This window comes from Mus pahari, chromosome 8 (assembly GCF_900095145.1).
Source record: "Mus pahari chromosome 8, PAHARI_EIJ_v1.1, whole genome shotgun sequence".
Taxonomy (NCBI): Eukaryota; Metazoa; Chordata; class Mammalia; order Rodentia; family Muridae; genus Mus; species Mus pahari.
The window spans coordinates 19,611,440-19,635,261 of record NC_034597.1 but is presented as its reverse complement, the minus strand read 5'-3'; the positions used below and the strand labels follow the sequence as shown (position 1 = coordinate 19,635,261).

General features: G+C 42.0%; 1 protein-coding gene across 14 annotated transcripts in view; it reads right to left on the bottom strand.

The window, feature by feature from the left end:
- The window catches only part of Erc2 (ELKS/RAB6-interacting/CAST family member 2), an 841,097-nt gene that overhangs the window by 194,788 nt on the left and 622,487 nt on the right, over positions 1 to 23,822 (bottom strand). For 9 of the 14 annotated variants that reach the window (XM_029541494.1, XM_029541492.1, XM_029541496.1 and 6 more), the window contains one exon: positions 8,952 to 9,120. In XM_029541494.1, the coding sequence (XP_029397354.1) occupies positions 8,952 to 9,120 (169 nt within the window). The remainder of the gene's footprint in view (positions 1 to 8,951; positions 9,121 to 23,822) is intronic. The other 5 variants (XM_021202981.1, XM_029541503.1, XM_021202982.2 and 2 more) reach the window with 1 other exon arrangement.

Genomic DNA, 23,822 nt, shown 5'->3' with positions numbered 1-23,822 from the left:
AGGAGGAGGAGGAGGAGGAGGAGAGGGTAGGAGAAAGGGAGGAAGGGAGGGAAGGAGAGATAGCATGAGAGAGATCTTGGTGTCTGAAGGAGGACCTGTGTTTGGTCCCCTAAGCCAATATGTAGGTACTCCTATTTGGGACTTTAGATCACTGACATGCAGTTGGCAAACAGCTCAGACCCAATCCCCACACACGTGTTATCTTTCCCTCCTCCTATTCTCCTTGTTCATATTTCATTTTTATTTTGTTTGTGAAACATATGGCTAGGGCTCTCCTGGAACTCAGGATCCTTCCGGTGCAACCTCCCACAAGTGTCCAGATTACAGAAGTATGCCACCACACCCAGCTCCCTGCTTTTCCTAAAGGCAGGCTAGCGCACTGGTAAAGCGGCTCTCTTCAAGTTATTCTACTGAAGAAAGCCAAAAGTAAATGCTAAAAGCATATATTTCATTCTATAACTAGTAGGCTAAACCCTTTGTTGTTGTGACAAATACCAGAGAGAAATGGTCTTAAAAGAGGAAAAATTAACTTGGCTAATAGTCTCAGTGTGTGTCTCTTGGCTGTACCATTGTTGGCAAAGAGACAAATAGTACAGAGTTGCTCCCCACCCGGTGCCCAAGATGCAAACAGGACATCACAGAAAAGGTTTGTATTTTAAGGGCAATCCCCAACTGACCTACTTTCTTCAAAGAGGTTCTAGCCCTACTTTCCCCCATTGCTTCCTAATAAGGCCATTGTATTATAAGAAGGCAGACCCCTTGTGTTCCAGTCAACTCCTCACCAGTAATGGTAACTAGAGAGCAAGCTTTCAACACAGGAGCCTTTTAAAAGTGGGGCACCCCAAAGCCAAACACTGACAACCAGAAGTACTTTTTCTAGGAACCTTGAAACATAACAGAGAACATCTACGTTACACAGGCATTTGTCACTGAAGACAGGCCACGGACTCCCATCAGACAACTCCGACATCTCTGCTTCTGCAAATATCCTCTGACCCTGGGTCCTCCTGTCTCTTTCAGGAGCCAATGTCAACTTTACCAGTGTTGGAAACCATAGGTGCTCAAGGATGAGGTCAATATCTCCAAATCTAGAGTGCCAACACATGCCACCCATGCACAACGTGATTTTCTGATCAGACCCACAGGCGGTCAACCAGAGTCCCTTTCATGATCTGGGAAGACACCCTCCTAAGAATGAGAGAAAAGTGTGATAACAGAGAAAATACTTGGCCCTCAGAGTCTTTGAACATCCTTAGGTTCACACTGGTGGGCCAAATGTATTCCCCCAGGGTTGGGGTTGAGGCATCGGCCTTGGGGAAGGAAAGTATCCAGGCTGAGGCAGCACACCAGAATCCTGTCCAAATACTGGATATTAACAAAAAAGAGTTTGTTGTTGTTGTTGTTGTTGTTGTTGTTTTTAGTAACACCAGGTTTTGCCGCCTTGGGAACAGCCCACCTTTGACCTGAAAAGAAGAGATCTGAGACTATTTTAAGGGCATTCTCTGGAACATACTTCAGACACACAGGAGGCATTAAAGTCAAAGCTAGAGATGTGGCTACATCCTACCAGGGGACCAGGAACAACTTAAACCAGTGAGAGTCTGCGGAAACAACCGATGCTTTTTCACTGTGGCAATTTGATCTGGAGTGGGTCTGTGATACATTACAATGCTGGGATCGGATCAAACTTTTCTGGAGCTCATCCAAGCACAACAAGAGGCTATGAGAACCCTACTGCATGGCACTCTTCTACTGCTGTTCAACTGTGCTTACCTCATCAACTCATCTACATACAACGCCCAGAGAAATGTAAATGGACAGCAGAGTTCCTTGGTTCAATGGGAGGGGAGAGACCTGGCTAGTCAATAGCTGACTCTGGCTTTCCCCTCAACATGCCTCTACTCATGCACATATCCAGTTGTGAATAGGATCCTGAGTTCAGGAGAATATCTCCTGGACCCTTTGCAGGGTGGCCTCTGCCATTTACAGCCGTATCTATTTAGCTACTCCTTGAAGACAGTCCTGACTTGCAACCCAGGGGAGGCAGGGAGATTGAGCATTCTGTGATGGCCTGGCATAGCCATCTGAATGTTTTCGGAGACACAGGCACCCTTTGCCAACTCTTGGGGAACCGCAGCAAATGAGTGGACCTGTCTTCTCCTCTAATGCCTTCCTGCTCCCAACTGACCTGTGCATTTCCTGATGGCTCAGAGCAATGCCCAGATCTGGGAGGAAAGGAAAACAAAATCCAAGCTCTGTCTATCTCTGATCTCAGAAGTATTCTAACTGGTTCTGAGAAATAAGCTGGTTCTAATTTTCACTAAACAACGGTGTCTGGCCCTCATTTAAAAAGGCATTTTCATCAAGGATGTGCCTATTGGTGCATCAGCAACGGGGAAACATTTGAGAATAAGGCTTAGGGGGGAAGATTTAGATTTAAGCTTTCTTCAAAAACCCTTTAGCAGCAGGCAGATCCAATGGTTTCAGAATTAATCATTTTGAAGTCAGTCCTTTTATTCAAGGGCAAAAGAAAGGAGTTGGGGGTTGGGGCTGGATTCAGGACACCAAAGACCAAAAGATAGTAATTTTCGATAATTTTTAGAACTCTCTAGAGGAAAAACAAAACAAAACAACCCCTCCAAAAGAAGAAACAAAACTCATTCCCAAATGAGAGCCACTCCCGAAACTGCACAAATCTGGGAGCCAGATTTTTTTTTTTTTAAACTGAGGCATAGCATTAGAGGTGTATGCTTGTGAGGGAGCCAAAATGGGAGGAAAAAAAGTTAGGTTGATCCAAATGCCTCCTCTACCATACTATGTCTAATCTTTCTTCTTCTTCTTCTTCTTCTTCTTCTTCTTCTTCTTCTTCTTCTTCTTCTTCTTCTTCTTCTTCTTCTTCTTCTTCTTCTTCTTCTCCNCTCCTCCTCCTCCTCTTCCTCCTCCTCCTCCTCCTCCTCTTTCTTTTTCTTCTTTTTTAATGCAACAAGAAAGAGAAGTTTAATCTGCATGGCTCTCTTCTATAAACGACCCAATGTCAACACTCGAGAAGCATCATAAAGATGCTTGCAGTGTTAGGCATATTTGGAATTTCTGAACTCACTTCATATCACCTCTGGCTTTCCTGACAGCTGTTCAGGAGGAGTTAAGGTATTTCTCAGTAAACTGATTTATGAGACACTCAGGAGTTGCCACAGATGGAATGGAGGGGTCCCTGACTAATGAGAATTCTCTGCTACATCTGGGATCTGAATGACATTTTACTCAAGAAGGACTCAAGACACTGGAAGTAGTTAAAAGCAGAATATGGTAAAGAGATTTGGGAAAGGGCTCAGATTAGCCACCCTATCAAATGCTTTGGGCATGGGACAAGCATATTCTCCAAAGAGGATGTGATACCGCCATTGACCCATTCCTTCAAAAGGTACCTTGGTGATCCTTTCACTCATTCACATGCTCAACAAGGGGTTGATAAAAGACTATTATAAGTTGCAACTGTGCTGAGTCTGGAGGTAAAGAGCAAGCAGAAGAAAGAAGAGCACAAGGTCAAATCCAAAAGGTTCTCTTTTGGATGTCACAAACTAGGCAAAGTTTCATCCACTACAAGAGCAAAGAAATAGACCTATACATAGTATAAAGGGACAAATTGGAGGATGTGATGCAGTTGAGAAGGTTATAGAAGTCTTACTTGAAGTGACATTGCACTGACATTGAACAAAAGAACAGGTAAAAGAAAGAGGGAAACATGTTGCAGGCAGATGAAACGTCATGTGCGTGCAAGGCAGAGAGAACACTGGTCTCAGTTTGTCTTTGTCCTGATGTCAAGCCAAGATAAACAAAGGTTTCAGAAGTGAAGGCTGGAGGGTGGTGAGAACAAAATGATGCATTTTTAAGGGAAGATTCTGTTCTGTTCCTTGATGCAAAGAATGGCTGGACCACCTACCTGCTATACTTCTAGACCCAGACAATACCACCATAGAAGGAGGGTACAGCAGTCAACTGTAGGCATAGTGCAGAAGGGAGCCTTCAGCCAAAGGGCCTTGCTCTAGCGTCAGCTGAAAATCTCAGGAGACGGGATAGACTGGCACGAGTCTTTACTGTAGCTTTAATGAAAATGCCGATGCTTCTAAATTCACAAGCCAACCCCTGGGAATCCTTGGAAACTGCTGCACTGGATGCTGAACTGTCTATGTGGAGGGACCTAGCGCTGTTCTAGGGCAGTGTTTGTATGTTCTCCTTTGTGATTATTGGCAATTTCTAGCCCAGAGGAGGTGTCTTTTAGCCGATCCTACACAAGAGTCCTGCATAGCTCACTTCCCTGAACATAGCTTTCTCCATCCTGCTATGCCCCATTGTTGCCCACTACCATCAGGTCTGCCACACTTCAGCTCTGGCAGCTTACCTCTTTTTCACTCCCAGAAGCCTATTGGTTTGTCCTCTGCTTCCGGAGTCAAATCCTGTCTAAGGATTGTACATATGCTGTCCCTTCCATGTAACGTGCCTCAGGGGCTGCAAGGATTCCTCTCTTCTTGCTTTGCCTGTTCTTAAGACTCCCTTTCCTTAGGAAATTCTTCTCACTTAACCCGAATTTTAATTCTCTGGCCCCAGTCTCCCCCAGTCTGCTGTTCTCCTGTTCTCACACTGGTTTATATGTTATTTTCCTTTTTACCCTGTAGTTTCTAAGTTTGTTGCTCATTGCCTTTATTCCAGGATTAAAATTAATTTCTATAAGGAAGGTGTCTTTACTCATTTTAGTTCCTAATTAATATTCCAAAATTGTCTAACATTCTAGACATAGTAAGTACTCAGGATCAAGTACCTGACTCATTTGCCAAGTCGAACACCTGTAAGGAACTTGCTCTCAGCAAGGAAAACAAGCCCTTCTCTCCCTCATGAACTGAGAAACTAGAATTGGCTTTCTTGGATGCCAATTGGTCTGTGAAATGCAGAACCAATGGTCTATGCAAGGTGGAGAGGGCACTGGTTCAAGTTGTCTTTACTTAGCACCCTTAGGAGAGCTAAAGAAGGCCAACCATACTTCAGTATCAGCCCAGCAAGGACTAAGTCATAACACTCCGCCAGCTTTGGAAGCCAGCTCTGCACTGCAGGGATGGGTGGTATGATGATGGTTAAGTCATTTGACCTCTTGGAATTTTGGTTTAATCAATTTCAAAAAAAAAAGACGCTGTTGCCTTTCTTATCATGGAAGGAAAACAGATGAATCCCTAGCACCTAGCAGAGAGCCTGATGTGAAGAACAAACAGTGCACACGCGTGCACACACACACACACACACACACACACACACACACACACACATACACACAATTGGGATTGGACAGTAGAGAGACTGTCTGTAGAAGATAAACTAAGGTTGTATAAGATGGTTCATACAACATGGTGTGTAAGTTTATATAATATGGTGTATCTCATGAACCAGAAAGCCTTACTGCCTTCCCTTCTTTTCCATCGTCCTTGCCTCTGAGAGAGCGATGTTCTCCCCAGCCAGGCAAGAGCTGAAAAACAAGAGAGATCGCAGGTTCATCTTCCCTCGGTGCTTTCTATCTCCAAAGGCTGCACACACAAACCAAGCACATTTAATGAGCATTATGGACTGTGACTGGGGTCTAGGGCACTTGACATGTCTGCTTGATGTTCTCCAAATGCTTGAGAGTTAGGGGAAGGGAGCTAGGAAGGCTAGGTGCCGGTATCTGTCTTCTCTCACCACCACACTTCAAAAGTATGTTCTCAGTGAGCTGTAATTCCCATCTGTGTGCAGGGTGATGGCAGAACAATAAAAATTAAAGTGCCACTGAGGACTGGTAGCGCTGATAATTAGTTGTCGTGGCAGCCGTGGCAACAGCAGGAGGGATAGATGGAGTATATACATACAACACTCGTTACGTGCTGGGCACATGCACAGCACTCTGTATACCTTGCTCTTCAAGTCTTTGAATCGGTTTATTAGCCCGATTAACAAAGGAAGACACTGAAGATCAGGGAGAAGCCTACAGCTACCCGGATACCTAGTCTAGAACGTGGAAGTGAAGGAAGCAGCAGTTCAAGCCAGGATATCTTTGGTAAAATCCCCGTAAGACTGTGTGATGTGAGCAACATGCTTATCCCCGCTGAACATCGTCTTCTTGTCTCTAAGGGTATCATCCCCTGTCCCAGTTATTGGGTTTTAGTGAGTGAATACATTGCAAAGACCTTTGATTCATTCCTAGCCCATGGTGCAAACTCACAGCTACTAGACATGACTTACGATGTAATCACATTAGCTAAGCCTAAGAACTCCAGGCTGGCATTGTTTTGCTATAGGTATTTAAGCTATCTACTTCAGGTGCAGAAGGCATAGGAACTTCACTATTTCTAGAAATACCCCTTTCTTTGTCACCCAGGACTTCTTCCTGCGTGTGGCAGGGCTTGTGCACTCGGGGAAGGGGAGGTAGACATAAGCCTAAGACGTATTACCAGCTGTGGGTCTTTGGTCTCTATAACTCAACACTCTTGGATCTCCACTTAAAAAAACAGAGAAAATTCTGTCTCATATATACAGACCTGCTATGATGATTAGGGAGAAAAAAAAAATCTCTGCGGGACCCTGAACACAAAGCCTATACCACAGCAAACACTCAATAAATGGAAGATGGAATGGACTTTACAAGTAAGTTAGCAATTTTCTTAGAGTCATAATCACTTTCAATGAAGATAGCTAAATGTGGGATTTTTATCACTGTCTGGTAGGTGGGATGGGAGGAAGAATTTCAAGGCTAAATATATCATCAGGAGTCTCTCTCTCCTCCTTTGCTTTCTCTTTGTAAAACCCCTTCCAACTTTGCCTCAGTCTAGGCGGGAGACCAAGTCACCCAGCTAGGGTATCCAAGTACACTATATCTCCAAGCTGAACCTGTCTCAGAATGAAGGCTCTGTACACTTTCCCTCAGTTTTTACTGGCATCTGAGAATGTATTTTATGAGGCTGAGAGAGAAAGAAGAACAGCTTAAAAATCTCTTACTTGACAAAGTAGAGGGTGATATAAAGAAAAAAAAATGTACCTAAGAGATAGAAAAAAAAAAAAAACCCAAGCCCCCGTGATTGGTAGTAACATTTTGGCCCCTCTCTGGCTTGTCAGCCTGACCAAGCTATTTGACCCTGAATAGTGGCCACCACATTTGGAATCACTGGGAAAGATAAAACACACAAAATGATACTGAAAATCATAAAATGATGCTGTCTTCTCTGTTCCCAGACTTCATGGCCACCAAGTCCTAGAAATCTACACAAGAGGTGATAGTCAAGATAAGAGGTGCCCACCCAGCAGTGAGGTGTGTTTCCTTAGCAGCTGACTGACCTGAGACCTTTGGCCCATGTATGCATCGTAGCTGGACCCGTGGTACTTGGCGGTAAAGTCTGGACTGTAGCCAGCATCACAAGTGCACGGAATATTTGAGCACGGGGGCTGTTTCCTAGACCTATAGACCTGTGGGAGAAAGCTACAATGGTTAGGTGCAGGAGGGGAGGCTGCTAGGTACTCAGGGAAGGAATCGGGGGGAAAAGCAAAGGATGCTTATCTTGACTTTCTGAGCCCAAGTGATTGGAAAACCCAGTGTAAAAGATGCACAGCTCCAAACAAAGAGGTCGGATATAAGCGGTTCCTGAGCCTGGGGCCAGTGATAGCAAGGCATGCCGTTCTATGGAATGTCCCCAATGTCTGGCAGCAACTGAGACCCCCCCTCTGCAAGGAGAAGGCATGGCAGTGGCCTCTCTCTGTCTTTCAGCAAGGCAGACCTATAGGAAATGGTCTCAAGCTCACCACTAAAGAATGTCTATCCCTTCCCGAGGAGGGGGAGCGTTGGTATTGTACAGGGTCGGGAGGCTTATTCCCGGGTACTGTTTTCAGCATAGTTCATTTTAGCAGGCAAAGTGTCAGTCCCAGGACCCCAAACCAATGTAGACACTACGTGGTAACCGTGTGCCATGGAGTGTTGCAGGGCCATAAATTCTAGTTGAGATGTGGTGGGCACCTTATCACCTTATGAGGCTGCACACCACTGAGCTGGATAAGCTTTATAAAGTAAGGATTTGAATGAATATCTTCGACCATTGCTTTACCAAAGTCCTCATCATACATATGAGTGATTTCCCCACCCTCCACACATTTTGGGGGGAAGAACATAGAAATACTCAAGTTCTCTCTACTGCTGAGCTACACCTTGGTCCTCTCCTAAGGTATATATGGAGAAGAAACAACATCTGTAGATTTTAGGGATGGTTTTCCAGTATACCTCAGATATGATTTCTACCTAAGCTGCTTCCAGAAACCCCTCCACAAAGCAAAGAGCTTTCTGTAAAAGTTAAAACGCCTTCCATTTCTCTAAGACAAGCAACATGGCCTAGAGAGAAGGAAATAAAGAATAACGGGGGTCAAACAGGTGATTGTAAATTAGAACGAATTGTGGCAGACAGGTCTCCAAGCCTAGTCTAGTGGGACCAGAGCTGGGAGATGCCCCTTCTCTGAAAGATCCTAGAGGAGACAGCTGAAGAACAAAAGCTAGAAAAGGAGAGAGAAAAAGGCACTTCTGGAAGTAGATGAAGGGAGTCCTTTACAGAGCCCAGAAAGTGAGCGAGATCAAAGGGAAAGATCGTCCCCAGAGTTCAATTAGGCGTTTCGAGGATTCAATTAGAAATGCAAGACTACTGAAAGGAAGAGAGCCCGAGAGCTATTTCTGCGAAGATGATGCTAATATAAAAGAAAGGGAAGCGGTGCCAGTCGCAGGCCACACAAGCCCAGCCACATGCACATCAACACAGAGCAGCAGGAACATGGTATGTCAGCAACAGCGCAGGCTGTCTTGCTCCTACCTGGTTGTAGCTGCATGAGCCTGCAGAATGGACATGAGACAATGAAGAATGGCAAACCCCAGTGAAAGCACCAGACCCAGCAAGACACACCTGGCGTGCAGGACGCCCCACCTGCTGCTTTAACTGATGCACCAGTCGGTCCTTCTCCCGCTTCAGAGCCATGACTTCCTCCTGGGTCTTTTTCTTTTTGGAGGCAGATAACTCCAGCAAGGCAATGTTTGCGTCTTTCTCGCTGATGGCCGCAAGTAGCGCTTCCTGTCTGGTAAGACAAAGATGATTGTGATACCATTTTGCAAAATGAAACAAAACCGAAAACACATCCTCAGATAATTGGCATTTGTAATTCGCTTGAGCCACATCATTATTATCTTTGTGGAAAGGAACTATAAACAGTACTGAAGATGCACTATACTTTGCTCTCAGACAAGGCAGCTGGATCAGACTCACTAAGACTGACTCATTGTGCCATCTGAGAGAGGGTTCCTTCAAAGGCTTTGTAAATATAGCTTCAAGTTAGAAATGGGAGGGGATCAAGATAAACATCTATCCATCCATCAACCTGTTTCTCATCTGCCAATCAAGGCTCTATGTATCCAAGGCACCCCAACATAACTAGGCAGCAAATTCATTATCATGTGAGATTTACATATGACATTATTCTCCTGATCTCAGGTAGAGATTGGTACAAGACTCTCCTCGTTTTCAATTTATTTAGCGAATGTGACCCTTGTTTTCATTTCATGGGCATTGCCTGTGACACACAACTCCTCAGCCTCCAGGTTTCAGTTCAAATGTGTCTTCTGCAGAGAAGTTTCTCTAGTGATCATCTCTCACAGTGATGTCCCACCCGCCGCCCTGATCCCCATTTGGATTCTGTCACATCGTACTGATTTTCCCATGATACCCTTTGCCACTTGACAGGAGAGTATATATTTATTACTGTGATACCCTCTCAAACTTAAGGCCTCATTTACCCTTGGCAGTTCCAGCTTCTAGAAGGAGCTGTGGGTGATCAAAAACATTAGTTCTACAGTAGATGTGTTTATTTTTTAAAAATTTTATGAACTTTGAAAACACAATTCACCTTCTTCTTCAAAATAAGAAATCTAGAGCCAGCAAGATGGCTCAGCAGGTAAAGGTACTTGGGCCACAAGCCTGAAAACCTGAGTTCAGTTTTCTGGAACCCAGCTCCCCAAAGTTGTCCTCTACCTTCCATATGTATTCTGTGCCATATGCTGCCCCCATGCCATCATGCATTCAAGGATGTACATTACATGCATGTGCACATGTGCACACACACACACAGAAATAATAAATAACATGACATAGTAAACATTCCCCTCTGGGTTTACTTAAGACCTCTGATTATTTGGAAGTCTTGAGCTGTTTCCCCCCATCTTTAGAGTCTATTTTCAGGAATGTACTTGTTATAAATTACAGCCTGGGATAATCTAGGACATTTTTTGACAAGCAAGTGACTTTCTTGGGTGTTTATGGATTCCTTCTCTGTCCCTACCACCTGGGCCAGTCTAGGGTGACTCTAGATGACTCAGGAGACCTCATAGCTTCAGGGGAGCCTCGATATTGGGAATTTTCCATGCGTGTAAGTCTCAAGACTAAAACTTGGTCATGCGCTTGGGCTGCATTTTCTTATCCTTACCATCGGAATTGACTTCTTCTCAATGTTTGGACAAGGTGGCCGCTATTCTCCCAACCAATTTTCATGACATGGATATGTAAGATCTTTATGGCCTCTACTAATGTCTGGCAGTGGGAGCTTACGCCAGAGGCTCGGGATATCTATAAGATATCTATAAGAGTAGAACATATCAAGAAATGTTTCCCCTTTTCAAATAAAAAAATTGGTAGAGCTCCCACTAGAAGCTTCACTGGGATGGCAGAGTATCCTGAGAGGGCAGAGCTCTCGTCACTCTGCCATGGCATGCTCCTCTAAGATAGTGGGCTGGAGAGGTTGTGTGGACTCCAACCAAGGGAGAGCTCCTGTGCTCAGGTTTATATCCAAGTCTTATCATTCATGGACTCTTTACAAATATATATATATATATATATATATATATATATATATATATATATATATATTTAAAAAATGGTGACTGGAAACTGCAAATATTTTTATTTTAAGTTTTTGAATGAACCAAATTTCTATATATGTGGAGGGAAGCAGAAATACATTATTTAAATCTCCCATTCTCTTCCAACATTAGTCATTTTCTCTGATGTGCCTAGACACACCACGCAGGTCACATTTTACTGTCTCCTCCTAAGTGAACATCAAAAATGATTTTTTTTCATGGGTGTTAACTTAAAAGATCAAATTTAGGAAAGCTTTTGGCAAATTGTGCTCTCTCCTTATGAATATGTCTTTACAGCGATATGAAACCATTTAAAATGCTGGTAAAAGTCTTAGAGATCTGTGAAAACATTTAAGTTTGCTGGGAAACTGTCCATCAGGAATCTTGTATTTCTGTATATTATAGAAGCAGCAGGATTGTCTTCTTTTCTGATAAATCTTTCCAGGATAGCTGTATAGCAATGAGCCGTGAAGGACAGAGTTGGTCTTGCTCTGGGTCAAAAGGCAAGTGTGCTTGCTATGGTATAATGTAGTGACGAGCAATGTGCCAGCATGCCATTGCCTAAGTATCCAAGTACCCTAAGACTGGAGTGGCTCTCCTGTAATACAAACATCTTTGTGAAGGTTGTCATCTGGTCTCTGTGGGACCAGTTGCAAGGGGGAATAGATGCAAACATGCTAACACTCATCTCTATGTTAGCACCAAGAACATCGTTTTTCTCTAGCACAGAAGTCTCATCTCATCTCTTGCCCTCATGACTGATGTGGGACAACCTGCTACATGCCACAAGAGGCAGTCCGAAACTCCACAGTTCTCGAGATGGAAGTGAATATCCAACAGGATCCTGGATAGAGAATGTGGCAGACACGGACTTACCTTTACCGGTTTTCTGTTTATTCCCTGCTATGTGGTTCCTTCCTTCCACGAGACACCATCAGAATAAATGTTAAGTAAAGTAAAGTAAAGTAAAGTTCACGTAAGTAAATCCGTGAACTCACCAAGAAACAGCAGGTACCTGCTTCCAAAGCTTTGTAGATTTAAACGTTTTCAGCAAAGATATTTATGTACTGTCTATCACTCTCAGCCTTGATGTTTGGATAGGGGCACACAGTTTTCACATGTGCAAGTCTGGGACAATCTAGGTTGACTCCCACTTGAAAAATGTCAAGAATCTCCTTACAAGACTGCCTGATCTACTTCTGCCCCCTTGGCCGATTTTCCTCTTCCAAAGTTTGATGTTACCCAGCTTTAATAACAATGCTTAAATGTTACCATAACCCAAAGACCGAACATTCAAAACTCCCCTTCCCTAAGAATCTATAACGCAGGGGTTCAAGGTTTTAATACATCTCCTTTTATAATACTATTAAAAGTCATAATAATAATAATATCATGAAATTATTATTATTATTATCATCATCATCACCGTCATCATCATTATTATTGCCAGGAATTGAACCAAAGTGCTGTATATGCCTGGTAAGCACTCTACCACTGAGCTACAAACCTAGTCCCAATAAATTAATTTTTTTTTTGTAAAGATTTATTTATTTATTATATTTAAGTACACTGTAGCTGTCTTCAGACACTCCAGAAGAGGGCGTCAGATCTTGTTACGGACGGTTGTGAGCCACCATGTGGTTGCTGGAATTTGAACTCAGGACCTTCGGAAGAGCAGTCGATGCTTTTACCCGCTGAGCCATCTCACCAGCCCCCATAAATTAATTTTTAATTCTCACTTTAGTGTTAAAGAAAAATACAAATTAGTTTCTAATTCTTTATAGATGTTATCACCAAATATATTTCATAAAACAACTTTTATAAAAATGCTTTCAAGGCCATTCACCAATATTAATATTCATAAAATAACCATTTGGCTCTTTAGTTTATTTTGGTTGACCAATATGTCTTATATGTTTGTACTATACAATTATAAAACTCTCAGTAAAATTCATTTAATGAAGATCATATGTATTTTGAAACCCTCACTTAAGTGCTGGCCAGACACTAATTATGATTCTACTTAAAATATATTGATATTTACAGTAAATAGTTATGATCATTACATTACAGGAGCAGTTATCAGAAGATAACAAAAATATATAAAGATGCAAAAGTAGAGCCCATCACTCATCAGGGTATCTGGATTGGTTATGACTGTCTTTGGCCGCATTTGTATAGTTAGGTATGAGAGGCACAGGCTCTAGTTGGCAGAATCAGAGCCCTGCAGTTTATACAACCAGTTACAAAATGACCAAAGAGGAGGAATTCAAACACTTGTTCTACTATCTACAGTATTTTAAATCATGATGAGCCAACATCTGTGCAGTTATGGGTTTTCATTATCTTTGCTTTACAAGTATCCCCTTTTTTTATAGTGATACTGAACATAATTTCAAAAAAATGAGCTTCATTTTGCCAGCTCCATATCCTACATCCATGCTTTTACAGTTCTGGGGCATCCTTGCCAACCTGCTGCCACAGAGCACCCACACTCAAGTCCTTCAGTGAAACACGTGAAGCTCTGCCAGGGAGACCGTACTGGGCTGCTTCCGTTAACAATCTCTGCTTTTCTCACCATGTGCAGAAGTTTGGTTCAGTCACTTGAAAAGTTAAAAACATTTGCAGTTCTGAACAACCATTTTAAGAAGTTCAATTTAGAAGACTACCAAGTGACAAGACACTTGACAATAAACATAGAGGAAAATCCTTATTTTTCTAATAAATACTTTGCCTCCTGAGTCCAAGACCTGATTTACTCTGCCTTAGAAACTGATTCTGTCCCGTCAACCAGAAATGTTGCTGGATCTTTAAATCCCTCCCAGACCTCAATCCAACCTTTTTTTCTTACTCACAGACAATAATACATCTTTAGTCATTTAGTAGGGTTAAGTATATACTGGAAGCTTGCATTATTTTCTATAGACCAGTGCTATACTTTAGTGTAGAGTTACTGGGGTAATCTGTCTGTGCACCAAAATATAGCTTAAAATATGAAAAGGAAGCCCAAATATGCTAGCAAAGAAGATAAGATAATGCAAAGAGAAATAAATCTGTGGAGTCTGCTGTGTGCCAAGCTAAGAAAGTGGAGTATAGACAGCATTTTATCAAAGTGCAGCCTAAACAAACGTCAAGGAGAATAACTTCTTTAACAAATATGGGCAACAATGGAGGGGAAACAGGAGGAGTCCTCTGCCCCTGGTGCATTTAGGAGGGGTTAACAATGGATAAAAATATTCACAGGAACACACTTAATAACCCTAAACTGTCATTCACTTTGTAGGAGGTAGTCAAGACACAGCTAATAAAACACTGGAAAAAAATGGTTTTAGCCATCCTGAAAAATAGCCTCCAGAGACCTGCACAGAAGAGGGCTGGAGGGCATCTTCTACCAGGGTAAATGTCTCCTTTTGTGTGTTGCCCACACAAACCCTTACCAGGAGAGCTTCAGGATTGGCTGAAGGTAACACACAGCTATGACACATATCGTAAACATTTCTCATTCACTCCCTGCCGCTCTCATTCCACTAAGGATGATTTGAGCTTGGTGAAGGGATCTAAAATATGTAGCAGAAGATGGCCTAGTCGGCCATCATTGGGAAGAGAGGCCCCTTGGTCTTGCAAACTTTCCCAGTACAGGGGAACGCCAGGGCCAAGAAGTGGGAGTAGGTGGGTAGGGGAGCAGGGCAGGGGGAGGGTATAGGGGACTTTCAGGATTGCATTTGAAATGTAAATGAAGAAAATATCTAATAAAAAATGAAAAAAAAAAAGAGTTACAAGTGAAGTAAGCCAATTAAAGACTGTTATAAATCGGACTGGAGCAGACGCATGAACACATTTTTTTTTTTTTCCTTGTGGGCTCTTGTTTTAGTTAGCTGACCCATCTTTAGGAACACATTCAATTACAAAAGCAGATGCTTGAAAAAAAAGTGCATTCCATTTAGAAACGTTTAGATAATGACATATGAGGGTGGACCTACATTATGTATGGTGTTCAGCCCCAGGCAGTTATGCTCCAATCAGACTGTGGGAAAAAAAAAATTCGCTCAATCAACTTTTCCCAGTTAATTGTTGTTTTCTTTCCCTTATGACCCTGAATCTTCAACCGTGAGTTCAGTAGGAGGTGACTTAAGACAGACGGTGACGAAAGATCTTGTTCAAAACAGCTTCTCCCTCGCCCCTCGGTGAGTGCTCTGAGCAACCCTGGAGAGAGGTGCTCACTTGCCACTGTTTTAAAGATAGCTTTTCAGACAGCAACGGGAGATAGAAGTGGTCTTTCATGTTAATTAATACTTGCCCTGACTACTCAGACAATGATACGCAAAAGTGTAAGAGCTTTTACAAAAAACTGAAGTAGCTCACTCCAAGTATGATCTACAAGGTGAGACATATTTGAGTTTCATCAAGAACAAAGAATAGAGAAGATTCATAAAGGCCAGACTCTGGCAGGTCGGGTTCTATAATGCATTTTGTTCTGTCATTCATCTAAACCCGACCTCAAAAAATAGTGTATCCCAATTACCAAGGCCTCATTCTCTGAAACTTCGTAGGATCTGATCAGGATTTCCTGTAACAGAGTCCACGGGGTCTTGTGGAAGTTCTTTACCCTATGCAGTGGCTTCCACCTGAATCCTAGTTTACCATGTGACCCATGGAAGCAGCTGGTCTATCTTGTTGGTTGCTTCGAGTGCAAGTGTTCTGGAAGCTAGCTCTCACACAGGGACACCTATGGCACTAAGATAGAAAATGCCAGCACGCTTAGTGTTACGTGTCAAAGGAATGTTATGAATCTGAAGTTTAAAGATTTCCCTACCTGAACAAGGCTCAAGGCCAGAGAAAGTGGTATGGCAGGAGTGCTAGCTGCACCCTAAATCATCCAGAAAATTTCTATCCCTTTGGTAAGTTGATAAAGAGGCAATGAAGAAGTGTAGGAGGGAATGTTGTCTATTTGTTTAAGTCTTGGCAGTGCAGTATGACAGATTACTGTATGCTAGATCGAAAAGCAAGTAACTGGGGCAGGGAGGGCAAAGGGAAGCAGGGGAGGGCAGGGGAGGGTTGGGGATGGCAGGGGAGGGCAGGAGAAGGCTGGGAAGGGTGTTCTTTGAGTACCTTATTTTTTAGGAAGAAGCTTACCCACGGGATGAAATATCACTAGGGTCTTTTAGAAAAGCTCCAGATTCTTAGTCCTTGAGCTTTGGAGTCAAACATTCCTGGATTTGCATGTAAGCAATGCTTACTGTTTTTATAACTAGGCAATCATTGAATGTCTCTAAACTTTGACTTAGTTACAAATGAACCAAGAAGAATAACTATAAAAATGAATGTAAACTATATGACATAAAAATAAAAACTAAATGTGATAATGCATGCCGAGGCTTCTGTTTAGTTTCTGACATTACCACATGATAAATGCTAGCAACTGCTGTTACAGAACTCGGACACCACCAAGTGTAAAGATTTGAAAGTTTTGCATTATAGTATACCAGGCCCCTCTTCGTATTAAGTATATCTAAACATGTAATGAGTCTCTTCCTTTCAAGACAGTGTTTCAAAGAAACCTCTAAAATTGGTTTCTGTTAAGCAGAACATTTGACTTTCATGAGCTGACATCTGTTTTTGCAAACAAACTTAAAGGAGAAAACAGATTCTGGGTGTGGAAAGGGCTCTGTGGACCACAGAGGAGTTGCATCCCAGAAAGCCAGGCCTGACTTGGTTAATAACTGTTCAATATCACTCCTGCAAAAGGCCACACAGAAGTGGGCAGGGCATGATTTGACTCAGCATGAGGAACTGGAAAATGGAAATGTGTTCTGAAAGGTGACCCTTTAAAACTCAAAGTCAATCACACAGTCTAACCAATTTCAAACAACGCCAAAGCAACAAAATTCTTCCATTAAAAAAAAAAAAATTTTTTTTTTTTTACCTTAAGTAAGCGTGTGAGGCAGGATGAAGGGAATGAATTTTGCTTGGCTACCACATGTGTACTGTTAGATACCAATGCTTGATCATTTCTAAAATTTGTCTTCTGTGAGGAGAAGGATGCTCTGCTGGGCTTACCTCCACTAACACTGCTCTATGGGAAACGTAACACCAAAGACCCTGTATGTGTGTGTGTGTGTGTGTGTGTGTGTGTGTGTGTGTGTGTGCTGATGACCTATAGTGAGAAATCTTATGTATCTGCACTTTCCTGTGGGCAAAGCTTTCCTTAATGTCTACCTAAAAGAAATATATTATCTATCATGATCAGTTACTGCCAAGTGATTTGTCCAACAGATCGACTGCTTGGTTGGTAGTTGGCAATTGTCTGAAAATAAGTCACTTGACTTCAAGGCTTAGTCTACGAGGCACTTGCTTATTTGTTCCTTTTCTTGGTAAGTAGGTATGTACATGGATACATTTGTGTATGTATAAAGTTGTCTAAAGTTGATGGACTTCAATTTTCTTATGCTGTCCTTTCAGAATGATTCATTTGTTAGTTTTTACAGGAAGCAACAAGATGGACTCCTGTATCTCCATCTTTAAAATTCAGATCTACTCTTCTTTCTAATGTGTATGCATATATGTTTGTGTATGCACACACTGTGTGCGTGTGCGTGTGTGTGCACATGCGCGTGCGTGCGTGCGTGTGTGTGTGTGTGTGTGTGTGTGTGTGTGTGTGTGTGTGTGTGTGTATTATGGTGGAAGACAGGGCAGAAGGGTGGAGTTTGGGATTCCCTGCAGCTCGAGTTACAGGCAGTTGTATTGTTAAGCTACTAGATGTGGGTGCTGGAAGCTGCACTATGGTCCCCTGGTAGAGTAGTAAGTACTCTTAACCACTGAGCATGTATCCAGCCCTAATAATCCTCTTCTTAATGTATTTTTGTATTAAGTAAAACCTCCTTTATTTACATTTCATGGATTCCACTATTATAAGAAGTAACTTCTAATGAAAAAGCAAAATCGTTTGTCACTCTACGGCTGAGAGAAGGGAAGGCCCAGGGAAAGGGCACACAGTAGGATTCTGTTATTCCAGTGTCAGAGGCTAACCGAATTAAGGTCCTATGGGGAGGATCTTTGTAGATAAAATGATATAAAATTTGGTTTCCAGTAAGCATTTTATTTAACATGCTTTTGGTCCATGAGAGGAAAAAAAAAAAGGCAACTATAAAGAGAGGACAGGAAACAGTTGTGTGCTATGAGTGAAGGTGGTGGCCAGGCAAAAGTCAGGGTGCAAGGAGGGGTGAGAAGACGCAGTAACTACTACAAAAGAGGCTGACAGGGATACCTATCAACTGAAAGCTATGCTCTTTTTCTCTGTGTGCTATTGATTGGCTCAGAATTTGGAATAATCTAGAAAATCATTTTTCTTGGGGAAGTCCAAGCTTTTAAGGCTTCCTTGTCAAGGTTGTAATTGCTGATGTGGTATCTAGGCCACTTTGAGAGATCTAGATTTTAGGTCTGCCATCTCGTGGCCATTGCAATAAATACTGACGTTTATTGTCATCCTGGCTCCACCCAAGTAGCTTCAAGTCTAAAACTTCTATTTATTAAAAATTATCAAAAGACTTCATTTTTAAAAGAAAAGGACATTGCTACAGAAGTGATTCACTCTGGATTCTAACTCAAATGTTTCTTCCAACATTTTTTTCTCTTGATGAAAATATAGATTCAAAAGTTTATTTATCAATTACCAATGTATTGATATCAGATTAGGTCAGATGCGGTATCAGTCAAAGGTAGTGAACTTCAGTGGACTGGTTCTTGTACGCTTTCATTGACTTGATTTTAGAAGGAGGTCACTTAGTGGACACAGTGCTGGTTCAGCATTTATGCACTTGCCATGGAGTTGTTAAAAGAACTTTAATAATAAAACAGATTATAGGTCTTATAAATGAATACCAAGGGATGGGGTTTTTCTGAAAATTATTTATAGGCCAAATGACTGAGATCACACACACACTTCAACACTATGAGTAAATGAAACAAGACTGTATGTATAATGGTTCTTACCCAAACTGAAGAAAAAGTGCCAGGATGTTACCCTGAAGACACAAGGAGCCCATCTGATGCAGGTTCACTACCATTTGTTGTGTGTGTCAACAGGAGAGAAAAATAAAGTACACAAAAGTTTCCTGGTGAGATTTTGCCAATACTTTTGTAGCCTTAGTCTATACGGTGAAGGAGGAGCTTTCCAATGGCCGGAAATGAATCTCAGAGCCCAAGCTCCAGAGGCAGGAATTGTGCTTCTGCCCACATAAACCTTACGTTTTGAGATGCCAAGCATCTGATAAAGAGACATTAGTAACAAAGAGCTGCAAAAATCAGCCAACAAACCCAGAAAAAAAAGAGAAAGTTTTGCTAGCCACCTGAAATTTCTATATTTATGACTGTGCTCTATGGGATACTACTAGAGAGTTCCATGTCAATGGACAAAGGAATCCCAAACCAGGAAACCATCACAGAATGAGTCTGCCAAACTACCTGAACATTCCACATCTGGAAAGAATCGTGAGGGAACCAGCCCAAAGCACAATGGTATGGAAACCAGTCTCACTCGGTTTTGCAGTACGGGTGGCCCTGTGGCTCATGGAAGTCAAATTTCCATCTTAGGAGGAGTGACCACTATAGGAGGGAACATTTCTGACACAAAATTATAAAGCCCAACCTGAACTGCACATGCTCTGCTAGGGTGGCTGTTTTCTTACCATAGATATGAACACCACTAACCAGATGAATGAGCGGCGATTGAGTCTTTGATTCTTTCAATTCATTCAGCGTATATTCACCATGGGCTTCTGTGTACCAGGTACTGGGGATAAATGGACAAACAGGATAGATACTATGCCTGCTTCAATGGAATGTCTGATATTGCTGACCTCAGAGACTCTCCACACAGACCTGAGAGGACCGTGATGGTGCAAAATGCCAAGAAATGGCCACTATTAAGAAGGACAAAAGCAAGATCTTATGGAAGATGAGATACCTGGACATCCTACTTACCAACCTACTGGCTGAGCATAAGAATCCACATGGCATCCCACTTGCAGGTGCCATATGTTAGAATGTGTCACAGCAAAATTCCCTTAAGCCCTATCGTCTGTATTCTGAATATCTAAAAGCCCTGTCTTCCTGGAATTCACTGTGTAGACCATGCTGGCCTCAAACTCAGAAAGATCTGCCTGCCTCTGATTCCCAAGTACTGGGAAAAAAGGCCACCATGCCCGTCCAGGAAGTTCACTTTTTTATGGGTCAGAAATAGATGAATATTGACAATTTCTTGTTTCAATCTAAAACCTTCTAAAAATAAAAGTTTTATTGGCCTCTTTGTTTTCTCTATCTGTCTGTCTATCTATCTGTCTGTCTATCTATCTATCTATCTATCTATCTATCTATCTATCTATCTATCTATCTATCTACCTATCTATCTATCTAGTCTATTTTTGGTTTTGGGGAGACCAGAGTTTCTTCATGTAGCTCCGGCTGTCTTAGAGTTCACTCTGTAGACCAGGCTGGCCTTGAACTCAGAGATCTACCTGCCTCTGCCTCACTAGTGCAGGGATTAAAGGCACCACCAGCGGGCTTTTGTTTAGCTATTTATAACACTTGCCAACAGATAATATTTTCTATATTTGAAGATTTAGCCGGGCATGGTGGTGCATACCTTTAATCCCAGCACTCGGGAGGCAGATTTCTGAGTTCGAGGCCAGCCTGGTCTACAAAGTGAGTTCCAGGACAGCCAGGGATACATGGAGAAACCCTGTCTCGAAAACAACAACAACAACAAAAAATTTAAAAGGCTGAAGAAATTTACTCTCCATCACTGTGGGCAATTAACCCAGTGTTCAGCAGAGCCTGTACGCAAATTGGAGGAGTGGGGAGGGGACTAGAAACCCATAGAAGTGATAGAACTCAGCCCATTACAGAAGGCTCTAGACCTGGAAAACCACTTAGTAAGATAACATCCCGGTGACCAGACTCCAACCTAACCCTGATTCCCATTCGCTGTGATACTGATCTGTTGAATGGTTGGTTGCCTTGAGACCAAAGCATCCATCTCCCTGGACAACCTTGAGGCTGGCCCGCTCACAAGCAGTACTTCTCTGTAGATCTGAACTTCAAGTCATAAGACATAAGACAGATGGCCAAGAAGAACCAGACTGCACAATTTTAAGTGGTCTTTCCAGAGTTCCACTGAAGAAAGGATCAATAAGAATGTGTTCTTAAAGACAGACTGCATCCCACTGGTGATGTCACCAAAGCACAATCAAATACTGCCAACCAATATCCCAGTGCTTTCTATATCCATAGAAAATCTGCTAATAAGCACAGACTCCATATCATATGTTATGAGTGATAAGTAAGTGGGTGAGGCTGATAAATTATTCTACCAAGTAAAATAAAGGAATGTGACAACCAAATTAATAAAAACCAAAGTATGATTGACTTTTTGACTCTATTAAAAATAGAGGCTTACTGATAATCTTCATTGTGGTTACTATACAAATAGGCAAGTCACAATAGAGCACATTGTTTGATATAGTTCTTTCAAGACAGCCCGTAACAAAGTTAGCACTGTTGTGGTAAAGTTGAATCATGAGCCCATGACCTTTGAATAGAATACTCAAGATCTTACTGCTTTTAAAGGAACTAGGATTTGAATCCAGTTCTGCTTGTTTCCAGAGCCTGGACTTTTGTACCTGTCTTAAAATGCTTGGTTCTAGTAAGGAAGACAGGCCCTTCTGGTCTGGGAGGACGGAGCAGGCTTTGTAGAAGGTGTCAATGACGCATTAGTACAAAGTCAGGAAGGACGGAAAAGGACTGGGCAAGGAAATGGAGGCAAGGTGGCTTCCAGATGGTTTGCCTGGAGAAAAGCTAAGAGGACTCTGACATTTAAATTCTATCTCTCCTACTTAGATACATGTTCTTAAGATGTGTCATGTGAGAGATGAATCACTTTCAGGGGTGCTGGAGGATCAGTAAAGAAAAAGTGTGGTCAAGCTATGTAATTTATAAGTGCTCACACACACAAGCAAAAGGCATTGTGAGCAAGATTGCTATTATCTTTTCTAGAGGGGGAAAAACCTTCTATTCTAAAGTTTGGTAATTGTTTTCCTAATTTTTGTTGCTGATAAGCTCTTCTCTTAAGTGATGTTAATGGTAGTTACTATTTGGAGAGTCATATTTAACAGCATTATAATAAGCATATGTTGTTTTCAAAAAATACTCGCCTATGTTTTGTTCCATAATATCCAAAGTCTAGAAAGCACTCGTTCCATTATTGAATATTACCATAATTAGGATGTATCTGAGAAAGCATGTTTGGTCCTCCTCTATCCTGCACAGATGGAAGCCCATCTTTCTCTTAAAAAACTCTTTGGTATTTTCTTAAATAATGTTGTCTCTTAAAAAAAAATCTGGTATTTTCTTAAACAATGTTGATGATGCCAAGTTGTCTGACTTAAACAACTCTGCTGAAGCTAAATATTGTTGACTTAATGACTATTTTTATGATCATATCTGCCTCATATATGATATTCGTGGGATATAGGTAGACTACCTTTTGGTTTCACAAGTAACCCATATTAGGCATGAACTTGAGGAGCCCTCTGGATCCCCCAGTAATCATAGAAGGGAGGAAAAGCTGAGTTGGTCAGTGTCAACTCTTGGGAAAACCAAAGTTGAACGTAGATGGAAGGGCCAGAGCAAGATACAATAGTTGCCGCCCCACCCTTCATTGTTCCTTTTGGTACAATTGGGCTTTTAACTCAATGCCATATATAAATGGCTGGAACTTCTCGACTAGAGGATGGTCATTACCTGTGAAACACAGTAGCCACCTCCTTACTCTCTGCTGGAGAGGACTCTGGGGACACCTTTCCAAGAGTACCAGGTCTCAAGGAGGGAAGCCAAAAGTAGGGGAAAGGAAGTCAGTCAGGTTAGTTGCTGAGATATTCAACACTGGTGAGTGGTTGTCCCACCCTACCTCTGGAAGCTTTTCTGTGACAACAGGAGGTCACCATGAGTGATCCCTAGAGATAAAATTCTAGCAAAGAATGCATTGAAGGACTCAGCATGTTTTCATTCATTTCTTGGAACTGAAGCTGGAAGTAATTCTGACTAGATGAGCCATCAAAGAAAGAATGAGAAGGGTACATGGAGAGACAAGGGAGAGAGCCAGTGAATGAGCATTTGGAAGGTGGATGATAATGTTACTCCAGTATCAGGAAATCCTAAACTTCCCTTGGAAAGACCGACATTTATACCATAACATTGTTATGATCTCCAGGCTTAATGAAAAAAAGAAGTGATAGTTGACATTTCCAGAAAAAAAAGAAAGAAAGAAAAAACTCAGTTAATCAGATTCAGGTCATATGGCCTGGAATTCCCCTCATTGGGAACATACTAGGAATAATAGAGTCACACCAAAAGAAAAGGGAATGTCCATAAGCTAAAGGCCATATGAGTTGGCACTTACTCTAGTGATCCTATTACCCATGGAATCTATTTCTCTATTGTGTTGAAACTGGCTGTTACCAGCTATTGAGAACCACCCTTCCCATTTTAGAGAGAGGACTGTCCTTGGCCATAGTAGGAGCATTTCTGCTATAGAATTGATAATCATAACCAAGAAAAGATGGTTTCTCCATGTAGTTGATTCACAGAAGTCTATTGGTCCAATTCAAGTTAGCTGGACAGTGTTGCCCAGAATTGGGAACACCTGTAGATCCTGTAATTGGAATTCAACAGCCAACATACATCAGCACTGGGTGCTGTGTGCTCTGAGTGTGTTAATTCACTCAGTCTGTGCAAGAACCCACAAAGGCAGGTGTTAATTTGTCCCATTTGACAAGGAAAGGAAGGAAGGAAAGGAAGGGAGGGAGGGAGGGAG